The 12,182-nt window shown below is 39.0% G+C and overlaps 1 protein-coding gene across 6 annotated transcripts in view; it reads right to left on the bottom strand.

Moving 5' to 3' along the window:
- Positions 1–52: 52 nt before the first annotated feature.
- LOC132795327 (GRAM domain-containing protein 2B-like) overlaps positions 53–12,182 on the bottom strand; it is a 36,827-nt gene continuing 24,697 nt past the window's right edge. For 4 of the 6 annotated variants that reach the window (XM_060805981.1, XM_060805986.1, XM_060805985.1 and 1 more), the window contains 6 exons: positions 11,731–12,033; positions 2,405–2,817; positions 1,507–1,610; positions 747–1,119; positions 233–670; positions 53–171 (listed from right to left, as the gene is read on the bottom strand). In XM_060805981.1, the coding sequence (XP_060661964.1) occupies positions 276–670; positions 747–1,119; positions 1,507–1,610; positions 2,405–2,817; positions 11,731–12,033 (1,588 nt within the window). In that variant the 3' untranslated portion in view covers positions 53–171; positions 233–275. Of the gene's footprint in view, positions 172–232; positions 671–746; positions 1,120–1,506; positions 1,611–2,404; positions 2,818–5,946; positions 6,606–11,730; positions 12,034–12,182 lie in introns of those variants that run through there. The other 2 variants (XM_060805983.1, XM_060805982.1) reach the window with 2 other exon arrangements.

The following is a 12,182-nucleotide window of genomic DNA, read 5'->3' as shown; positions in this document are numbered from 1 at the left end:
TCTGCACATAAAATGTCGTTGTCTTTCGTTGTCGGATATGGTCTGCTCACCTTCGATATTTGTTCCAGATTCTTCGATAAAATGTGCTGAGCCTCGGCTGTGCTTTTATCCTGCAGCTCCTTTTTGCCAGCGCAGCGCCTCCGCAAAAATATCCTCATCGTTGCCCGAGCGCTACAACGAAAAGAAAGCTTAGCTTAAGGAGTCACAGAGAGGAGCGTGAGGATCGTCTTACCAAATTGAAATCAACTGGTGTGTTGTAGAGATGTGTTTTGGCCTCAATGTCCAGTATGCGATAGAGCAAAAAAGACGGAGAATAGCGCCAGCATAATGGCCAACATGATGCCCAAATAGAGCACATGCAACTCGGTCAGCGTTGGCAGCTTGCGACTCAAACGCGAACGCAGCGACGACGTTGTGCTGGCTACTGTTGATGCTGTTGCAGTTCCTGTTGCATTTGCAGTTAAAACTCTGACGGGCGTCGTTGCTGTTGTTGTTGCTGTGATTGTGTTGGAAGGAAGCGCGGAAGTCGAGAGTTGTGGCACAGCAGCAGCAGCGGCGACAAATGTTTGCTGTGTTTGCTCCTCATAGTGGACGATGGGCGGCGCCGAGCTGCGGATGGTCACCTGATCCAATTCATTGGTCACGCCCAGCGTGCTCTTGCCCGGGAGATCTAAAAGATCAGAAAAGAACGCGAGTTTCAATTTCAATTTCAAATTCTCAAGTTTAATTCAAGTTCGTTTGCTTACCGGAATGTCGGTCGCTGATGTTGCGCTGTCTCAGCTGCATCTCTTGTTGTTCGGTTGCTGCTGCCGCCGCCGCTGCGGCTGCTGAGCGCAAATGTGGCGGACTCTCGTTGCCGCTGATCGAGCAACTGCTGTCGTCATCGAGCAGATACTCTTCGGGTAGCTCCACATCGACGGGCAGCGGTTTTGGGAGTATCTCATTGCCAGTCGCCAGTTGAGTGCACACGGTGCACATCAACCGAAAGGCGGCCTCGCGACTAATGAAGCTGCCGAAGACGTGACGCTCATCGGCGGTTGCCACGCCCACTGCATTTGGTATGATCTTTGCTGTTTTCTCCTTTGAGATTTTCGTCACCGACGATGTGGGTATAACAACCTAAAAGAAATTTGGAAAAAAAAACACAAAAGATTTTAGTAAAAACGTATAATTGCAAATAGAAGTGTTTACAGGGTAACTCAAAGTCGAGCAACAAGAACATATATGCAATAAACCTACAGTTAAACATTACCAGAGTGTAATTTTAAAATTTGGCAACTCAAGATCTCATGGTATTCAAGTTACTGGCTTCGAAGCATGTGGACAGACAGACACACAGACTTTGAGAATAATCGGTAAGAATATCTATGCTTTTAACCTTAAGTTAATCATCACCAGAATGTGAGCCGAAAATTTGTCAGCTCCAACACTTAAGTATTCGAGTTACAGACTTCCAAGCATGTGGACAGACAGACAGACGGACGGAGCAAGATTTTTTCAACTTACCTTGGTTACATAACCGAAAACATTGGAATAGAAAGCGAAATGCTGTTCCGTTATATAGAGATGTCCTTGAAGCGGAATGTCGCCAACAAGAGCGCACGAAAAATCTGCAAATATTAATGAAATAAAATGTTATTAATTGACATTAACTTAAGAAAAATGAAATTACATTAATTTTGATTAATATGAGATAACGAAAAAATAAATAAATTATATTTACATTTATTAATGGTAAACTTTCACTATTGAAAAATTTAGTTTCGTTATTAACTATAAAAAATACTATATCTTAGAGCTAAATTATTGATGCTCTGAACATCAAATTCTCTTCCTTGCATAGCTATAACTTAATTGACATTTTCAATGTCTTAAAATATTTATGCCAAAAGCAAAATCTGGCTTTAGCTGGCAGTTTGGTATATTTTGTTACGTTGAAAAATAGATAATATAAGCGCAAAAATACTGAAATATGCCAAATGTTATGTTTTTAGTAATTGATACAGTACCATTGAATACTATATCCATATACCAAATATACCGAAAAAATACTGAAATATACCAAAGTTAGTATACTTATATAGTAGTAGTAATATAAAATTTTAAAAACATTGACTTTGGTATATTTAACATATCGCAAAAATACTGAAATATACAATAGTTAATATAATTATATAGTACCAGTCAATATACTGTAATACTATACTAAAACGTAGTCTTTCGTACACTAATTTGGTATATTTTAGGAATAATACCGCACTGTTTTGCATTTGCTCAAAACGGGTAGCGTGTATTTCACAGTCAAGCACACTCGACTATACATTTTTTTACTTGTTTCAAATATTTTGCAAATTTGAAAAACAAAATAATAAAATAATTTTCGGAAAACATGGAGACTACTTACAGTTAATGAGCTTCTCATCTTTGGAGACTTGTGAGAAGTGTCGATGGAATTTCTTGACACGCGAACTGGAGACTTCTTTGCGCTTCTTCTCCTTCTCGGGTGGCGTCGCAGTTGCTGCTGTCGCTCCCGTTGTTGCGCTCGCCGATGATGTGGACGCTACCACAACGGAGTGGTGGTGGCCGGAGGAGCCAGCGGCGGCAGATGTGGATGAGATCGCTGCTGCTGCCGCCGCGGACGTTTGCTGATCATGTTTCGCCGTGCTGAGGCCTTTAACGCCGGCTGTTAAGCCGCCGCCGTTGCCTGCTTTGCTCTGATTGCTCCGCGGACTGGGATTGGGACTGCTGCCGAGACTGTGGGCACTACCGCTCGGCTGCAGCGGCGCACCTGAGTTGGCGTAGCTCTGTGGCAAGGAACTGCAAATACGAAGAAGAGAGGCATATCGTTATAAGAGCAGTTACTTAGAAACACTTCTAAACCTATCAACTGTGGAGGTTACAAAGATATTTGATTAATCTACGATTTGGATAAATGTTTAAAAGTTTCTTTGAAGCATGTATAAAACAATTTAATCTTTAAATTTAGTTCAGCAGCAAAGCTAAACGCTCAGAACTTTAATATATATGAAAAGCACCTTTAAGCTTAGTCGATTGACTAAAGTAAAGCTTATACTAAGTAGCAGCTTATAAGCTCAATCTGTGGCATTTGAAACATCTTCACTAAACGCTCAGAGCTTTAATATAAATATGAAAGCTCGTTCAATCTTGGCCCATTGACTATGTTAACTAAAACCTTGGCTCATCATCAGCTTATAAGCTCAAATTGTTGCCTCAGCTAAGTTGGTTAATCCTCAAGGAAAGGTTTAAAAACTTAAGAGCTTTAATAAATAGGAAAGCTCGTTTAATATTAATTGATAATGTAAACTAAAGCTTAGGATAAACAGTAGCTTATAAGTTTAAACTGTTGCATTTGAAACATTATAATACCGAAGCTAAACGCTCGGAGCTTTAAAATATACGAAAATTCATTAAATCTAAACTAAAGCTTAGGCTAAATAGCAGCTTATAAGCTTTAACTGTAGCCTTTGAAACAGCTTCAAACTCAGCTAAGTTGACTAATCCTCAAGATTTTACAATATGCATATTCGATGCATAATAAGCTCAAATTAAATAGCATTAAAAGCTTGAAATATTTCCCTTAACGATATTGCTAGCTTTAAGCTTCACCGAAAGTCGTTACATGCGTTACGAAATGTACGAGAAGTTTTGCTGTTCTGGGACAACGATAACTTGACCACGGTCAAGTGGAATTATCACAGCTGGCAGTTACACAAAAGCAAGGTCCGAAGATAAAGCGAAACTCCAAGTACAAGTACAAGTACACTTGCTAGATCCGTTTGGGATGGATGACTGCAACAGGGTATTGAGCTCATAACTATTGTGGCCTATCACTAGAAAAGCAGGCCAGTCGTCATTTACTTTTTATGATGAGAGGCCATAAACTATAGAAAACAGAAAAGCAACTGCAAGTTGAACGACTTGCTTAGACCCTGTAATGATTGTTTTAAATAAATGTAGACTCCCGATTGCTATAACAACATTTACAGGGTATACAGCATAGGTACAAGTGTATCAATTTTTATGTGTTTATAAGTGGAAATTATGTTTTCTCACGCTGACTAAAGTTACAGCTGCTGTTGCTGTTCGATGATGATCGCACAGGGTATACAAAGGCACAGTTGGAAGGGAAGTAGTAGCCGACGACATTTAATGGCGCAATTGAGAGTACAATTAGCGATATATAGAAAGAGGTCTGGGGGCAACAGGTGCTGCCTGCCGACTGTCAGGTGTTAATGCTGGCCGAGTCTGCAGCGTAATGGCTAATAGGCATTATGAAAATTCAATGATAACTCAACTCAATCCAGCTGATCGTCTCTGCTCAATACTGAAAGCTTGACTGACGCAATGATGGATTGGTATTGGATGATATTGATGGTGTTACCGCTTATCGAGGTAAAACGCACTAAAATACGCAAAAAGCAAAACGTGTGCCAAGATTTATGATACTCCTCCATATCAACACAATATATGATTCTCCATCTCTTTCGGTTCCTCTGACGCTATCGTCTGCAGATTGTCTCCCAATGATCTAATATTACATATATATATATTTTTTTTTTGGCTGGGACATCAGTATTCACTTCATACAAATTCCGCATAGTTCAACTGATAAGCATTATTTGCTCTCTTCGTGTGTTTCTTATTATTTATTATTCTTTTTTTTCATACTTTTTTTTATCTATACCACGAAACGGGGAGTGAATCAGCAAACGCTTGGGAACGCTGTCGAACCCCCCATTGAGAAAAAGACAGAGCTCTGAAGAAACGTCTTCTTCCAAAAACAATAAATAAATATAAATAACTGTAAAAACATACGACAAAAAATAAAATAAATAAAGAGATAAGCTTCAACTTAATCCCAGCAAAACTCGTGTATGCCTTCGACTTTAAACTCAGTTATCAGTTATCGAAATTTCGAGCTAACGTAATTAGTTAATTTCTAATTGAATGACCTGCCTGAACCACTTTTTGTTTTGGTTAAGCAAAACTTGCAACATGAGCATGACCTGGCTTGGCTTGGCTTTCAACCTTCTCCACGTCTCCACGTTGCATCATCCATTTGCGACTCATCTAAAATGTATTGTCACTTCCCCAACAATGAATGTATTTTAGTCGAAGAACTTGTCAGCGTGTAAATTCGTTGGTTATCTCTACCAAATATAGGCTACACTCATTATGAAATATATCGAGCGTCTCTCGTAATATTATTGGCAACATTTTAAACAGCAAGTAAGCAAAGCGTTTAAATACGTTGCTAACAAGAATTCTTCTTAGCAATTCTTCTATTTCCGCTCACAGAATGTGCGGGTTTACGCAAAGTTTACAATATTAAGATTTTGACTGTGACATTACTTAGGAATTACCATAGAATACGTGAAGAATGGAATTACCATAGAAGAGCTCATTTAAGCTCAACTTAAAGCACAAATATGGGATATTAGACGTAATTCACCCCCACTTTATGAAAGTTTGTCTTAGCATCTCTTATAATAAATTTTGTGTCAAAATTCTTATACAGCTCACAAAACTTATATGTTTAAGTTCTAAGTGCTCTATCCCTATGCTCTGCTTTGCCTTATGCCTGCAATTTGTTCACCCCCACTTTATGAAAGTTTGTCTTAGCATCTCTTATAATAAATTATGTGTCAAAATTTTCATGCAGCACACAAAACTTATGTGTATAAGCTGCTCTATCGCTATGCTTTACTTTGCCCTATGCCTGCAATTTGTTCACCCCCACTTTATGAAAGTTTGCCGTAGCATCTCTTATAATGAAAATTCTAATACAGCAGCCAAAACTTATGTGTATAAGCTGCTCTATCCCCATGTTCTGCTTTGCCCTATGCCGGCAATTTAAGCTCTTATACACAACTCTTATACATAAGTAGCCTGCACTTTTTGCCTGTCTGTCTCTCTTACACTTACGGCGTGGAGTTGTAGTGTTGCTTATGCTTTGTGTTCGCCTTCAAGTGATCGCCGCCATCTTGTGAGCCGCTCTCTTGAGCAGTCCTATCGCGAAGGTTGCAAAAGCTGCCGCTGCCGCTGCCGCTACTGTTACTGTTGTTGTTGTTGCTGGACTCAATGAGCGACATGCGTTTAATGGAACGCGCGACGCTGCGTGCGGCAGCATTGACAAAGCCCCGTTCCCGAGAATGATGGCGACCATCGCTCTTGTGACGTCGCATTACCGGCGGCGGCTCGCTGCTATCGTTAAGCTCGCTGCTCAAGATGCTGCTATCATTATGCGTATTGTTGTTGGTATCAATGCTTTCCAGTGACTCGTTGGCTACGCCGCGAATATCAACGCGCTCTGATTTACTGCTGTTGTTGTTGTTGTTGCTGTCGCCGTTGGCGTCGTCAAAGAGATCCTGCTCAAAGAAGACACTAAGCCGGCCACTGCCACGCGTATTCGAATTCTCACTGGACACGTGCATTATTTACGATTTATCGATTCACTCAATAGTTGCTATTGTTATTAGCACTTTATCGTTGCACAGCACCAACTTGCAAAAAAAAATAGTGTATGTTTGTATATTTGTTATTCTGTTTAGACAAAGTGAAAAGCGCGCGCACTGCAAGCTCGATGAAAGCAAACTAAGACAAAAAAAAAACGCACTCGAAACTCAAAGTCAAGTGAAGCGAAACAAAGCCAAAGTGCTGCTGGAGTTAAAGAGAGAGCGCGCGAGAGGCTGAGGCGGAGTTAGAGAGAACGAGAGAGCGGCCTCTAACAGTTACTAACGGCACTTGGCTCTGCATTCAACAGTTGTGCCTTCGCTTTGTTTGTTTTGAATTCTGTTTTGTCGATTCTATTCTTTTAGTGTTGGTGTTGTTATTGTTTTTTCGTTTCGTTTTTGCACTTTGTTGTTTTTTCGTCGACGTCGTCTGCCGGTCGCTGGTCGTGTCTGCGCCAGCGTCTCGCATTAACTGAAACGACGTTTGACAGCGCCAGCAATGCCAGTTAGCTGGGCTCTAGCGCTGACGTCAACGTCGACGTTGGCAGCGTCAGCAACAAAACGGTAGCAGAGGCCGAGCCGCGGCGGTTCGTTTGCTTGCTTTGTTTACTACTATTATCGGGGCATTGCAGTCCCGATTAACAGCGAAAGCATCTAATTATGTTAAACGGCTTACAGCTGTAAATGGCGCTTCCATAACAGCGAAGCATGACAGAAGGGTCGTTTAATTCCGACTAAATGATCCTTCTGTCATGCTTATCAATGTTATCAATGTAAATGTAATTAACAGTGCGAGTCTTTGGAATTATGATTACATATTTCTTTTCTTCACACATTTGGGGGTAATTAAGAAAGAGAAAGAATATGACTGAATGTTATAAATATAATGGAAAATGAATTTATATTTTTTAAGAAATGTAAATAAGTAGTTAATAAATGAAATCAATATCTATTAGCGGATTTCAATACACCGTCGTAAACCGTCGTCAGCTAATCAAACGATATTTGCTAATCAGCATGAGTGTGTTCTGTAAAGATGTTACTCATTAACTCTGCTGTTAATGCTGTTAACAGAAAAGCTGTTTGACTGCTGCTGTTGCTTAATCATTAACAGTCAGCTAAATAGAGCAAAGGATTACATTATGTTAAGCTCTGTTACTAGCGAGTAATGTAAACCAACAGCACTCTCAGGTCTGTTACTAACAGTGCTAATATTTACATAGTTAACTTAGTAAACTCAGTTCTCGCCGTGTTTACTTTTTAATCCTCTTCTAACGCGCCCAATAGTATGCTACGATTTATTTCAAAATATATTTATTTTTCCAAAAGTACCAAATGTGTGACACCTGATTCGCTGTTACACGCATTCCAGGGTATTCCGAGTACATGCGAATGCTTTTTACCTTAGGTTTTTCTGCTCCATTTCTCATTGTAGAGATTGTACACACCTTAAGATAGCAGCGTTGTTACTTCTATCACACAATTAGTTAATTGCTATGCTGTCCAACGGATGGACGAAGTGTCAATTAATTATTCAATTATCTGATAGCAAACAAAACCGAAATGCAAACAAAACAATGTGTTTCAAGTACATTTCGTTCCAAACGATAATAGATAATACTCGGGTATTATCATTCGGTTTTCGTTTTCTCGCCACGCGTTTCTTTCTATCTAACATATCGATGCTCATCGATGGAATGTTGTTTGCGATTGATCGATTCGGCTTAAAGGCGCTATGGCATGTATAAGTCATCGGGGCAAATCGTCAAGTGTGCCTAGTGGCAAATATGATTCATCAACGCACCGTAAAGAGTCGAGTGAGGGGTCCCATAAAATATCAGCCACTGATTATAGTGTGTGTGTATGCATTGACATTAACTGTTTGTACAATTGGCTACCTCTTCAAACCAATTGTGAATCATCACATGACGTTGAGAGGGGGGCACGACATCACCGCACACGTCTCTCTACATTTCGGTCTCGGTTTTATCACATCAGCATGTGAGCCGTGAATCATGTGAACCAAAAACCAGCGGTTGGTCTTATCAATCTCGCGTTAAGCGAGAACGAACATCGATGCAATTCACTTTCGAGTGGAAATCAAACATAAATGGTGTACACACATCTCTTTACATATGTTTAGCTAGCCATCGACGATACAGACGATCGACCAGCTGCACACACGTGCCATCCATAAAACTTTCATTGCCTTCTTCTTATCAAGCACCGCGAGTTCTCCAATTTTTATTTTGGGGAGCACATGATGTGTCAAGAGGGAAGGCGTCTATCTTACTGCAGATGTTATATTGTCGAGTGGTGACAAATCTACTCGCTACTTGAGCTACGCATTTCCTGCCTATAATTTATTGTTTAGCAAAGTAGCGAGTAGAAGTATGAACGAATCGAGGTGCGGTATTAACTCGCTGCATTTCTTAAGTTGTAATATCAGCGAGTAATCCACCAACTAATAACAACAACGAAATGAGAAGCAATAACTTGAGTTGAGTAATCCACTCGCTACTTTTGCTACAAATTTGACAACATGATAGCCAATTATTAATTATTATTATTGTAGACGGTGACGACAATGATGTAATACTCAATATGAATGGAAGCGTAACAAAAATGTAACGAGTAACGAATTATCGATTTATTGGTAATGTGTCTAATTACTCGTTACAATACTAACGAATACAAGATTCTTTGACAGACGAGTCTTCTGATAAGTTACAAAACCTATGTAGACATCATCAGCTAATCGTTTGATACTATAACGAGTCAACGATAAACTAACGAGTAATCCACTCGTTGTATACAACTCTTCTTTGGTATAAAAGTCTTCTGTCAAGTTACAAAAACTAGTTTGACCTCAATAGCTACTCATTTGTTACTATAACGAGTCAATGAACAACTAACGAGTACTCCACTCGCTGCGTACTTGTCTTCTGGTAAGCTACTCGTTTGTTAACGTCAACAAGTAATCCACTCGCTGCTTCATAACAACGGGCTATTCGCTGGTTAAATACAATCAGCCACTCATTCATTGTTATCTCGAATTCTTGACGAGTCAACATTTACATGTAACGAGTCACTCGAAAATACATACATGTAGTTTACAAAGCTGCAAGCTGATTGTAGATTATGAGTTAAGACAACACAAGTGCTATCTAATCGCCCAAATCATTGATGGTGCTTACAAGACAAACTTCCAAGAAAATTCACTCGCTCTTCTCCCCTTAACGAGTTAAGCTTTCTGCATAAATCGACAATGTAAAAAGCTCATCGCATAGACCAAAACAGTTGGGCCAACCAATTTATCTGCACAACTGATTACGATTCCTACCATTTGGTTGCTTGTGAGCTGCGAAACTCCACAGCTGCCTGTACGCGTAGTAGTAATCTATGATGTACATATAAAAAGGTAAAGTTACCACCTGGCACATGCCAAAAAAAGAAAAAAAAAACAAGAGAACTCGATTTGAAGTTTATGAGCAGACAATAACATGTGGCAAACAGTCTGGCTGCGGTCTTTTTGCCATTCTCAGAAATATTTCGTCTTTATCAATAAAAACAATAATAATATACACACCACCCCATGACTACTTTCTGCCATTTGGCCAACACCTTCATCGCGCACCCTTCCCCTTCCCCCTCACACACTCATCACTTCCCTCAGCCAGCTGGCAAACAAAATAAACAAAAAACAAAAAAAGGAAAAAAGAGCAATAGAGACGAGTGTTCGATAAGCGATGTGCCAACAGGTGGGCAAAAAAAAAGTAGCGATCAGTGTGTCGTCGTCGTTAGGTGCGCATTAGCCTAGGCTCTATCTTATCGTCCAATCGACGAGGGTCACCAATTGCCATGCCAATTGTGGCAACCGCAGAGCTTGCATCGCAACTGGGGGAAAATGGGTCAATTGGGAAGTTGGTCATAAACGAAGGCTGCAATCTTGGTTATGGAAGAAAGTTAAGAATACATAGAAAGTATATAAAAGATTATTCTGACCGGAAAAGACTCTTAAAATTTGAGATACAGTTCTGAGAAAGATTTGGCAGATTGCATTATATCTAATTGGCAACAAAAGTGCCCTAAAAATCATTTTAAACGAGGGAGAAAAGATAAAGAGCAAAACAGTGTGGTATTTTCTTAAAATATACCAAACTCATATACTGCAAATATACTAAATTATACCGAAGATTATATTTGACTATATTTAAAGTACCTTAAAAAATCATGTTAAACGAGTAGAAAAGATAAGAGCAAAACAGTGTGGTATTTTCTTAAAATATACCAAACTCATACACTGCAAATATATTAAATTATACCGAAGATTATATTTGACTATATTTAAAGTACCTTAAAAAATCATGTTAAACGAGTAGAAAAGATAAGAGCAAAACAGTGTGGTATTTTCTTAAAATATACCAAACTCATATACTGCAAATATACTAAATTACACCGAAGATTATATTTGACTATATTTATATAGTGCCACATTTAAAATTAATATACTGCAAAAATACTAAAATATACTAAAAACTATATTTGGTATACTTCTATAGTATTTTATTCAAAATATACTATATAATGGTAAAATAAACTAGATTGTTGGCCAGAGCAACTAATAAAAAAATACTACTGCAAAAATACTAAAATATACTAAAAACTATATTTGGTATACTTCCATAGTATTTTATTCAAAATATACTATATAATGCTAAAATAAATTAGATTGTTAGCCAGAGCAACTAATACAAAAAAATACTAAAGGCTATATTTGGTATATTGATATAATAGTACATTAAAAATATACCATAGAGTATTAAACATAACAGAGTAGTAAACATGTCAGCCACAGCAACTAAGACCCGATTGCAGTAGGCGTTTTTTGCAATACAAAAGTATTTCTTAAATAACTTCTACAACTGATATCGTCTCGGCTGTTGACATTAATCAAGAATATATATACTTTATGTGGTCGGAGATGACTCTTTGCGGCTGTTACATACATTTCCTGTAGACACAAGATTATAATACCCTTCTATCCTATGGAAAGCGGGTATAAAAACTGCAAATTCCTAGGTAAAATGTTCTTGTAACTTCATCTATTAGCACATCTAAATATTTAGTTTTCAAAATACTTAAAAACTGTCCACTGTACATCGCACTAATATCTTTTTAGAAATTTAACATTTTCAATTTGTATCCTTGCACACTCACAACTAACATAGAATACCCTGTAATTGGCCTCACTCACCTATCGTCTGGATCGAATGTTTCCGGCAGACTGAGCTGCTGTATGTATTGCAGACGCCTTTGCTGCAGCTCAAGTTGTTGCTGTTGTATTAATTGTAGTCGCTGTTCTTCACTTAGTTCGCTTCGAGTTGCAGTTGTTGTTGTTGTTGGATTTGATCCTGAGCTGTTCTTGGCTGTTGCGATTGCGTTTGCTGCTGCTGCTCCTTTTGAGGGCAACTGCAGTGGTGCCATGGAAGTCGATGCACGCTCATCGGTGACACTGTTGCCACCATTGGCGACTGTATGAACCACGCTGCTCGTCGATCTGCAATTCAAATCGAAACAGCCCATGCGGCGTATGAGTAATGGCGATAACAGACAACGGCCAAAGCCAAAGCCAAACGAAAACAAACGAACAAAAAAGTGCTGCATGCTTTTAGGCGAAGCCTTAAAAACAAATCCACAGAAACAACG

The sequence above is a fragment of the Drosophila nasuta genome, chromosome X (assembly GCF_023558535.2).
Source record: "Drosophila nasuta strain 15112-1781.00 chromosome X, ASM2355853v1, whole genome shotgun sequence".
Taxonomy (NCBI): Eukaryota; Metazoa; Arthropoda; class Insecta; order Diptera; family Drosophilidae; genus Drosophila; species Drosophila nasuta.
The sequence above is the reverse complement of the archived record's forward strand: the minus strand, read 5'-3'. Positions and strand labels throughout refer to the sequence as shown.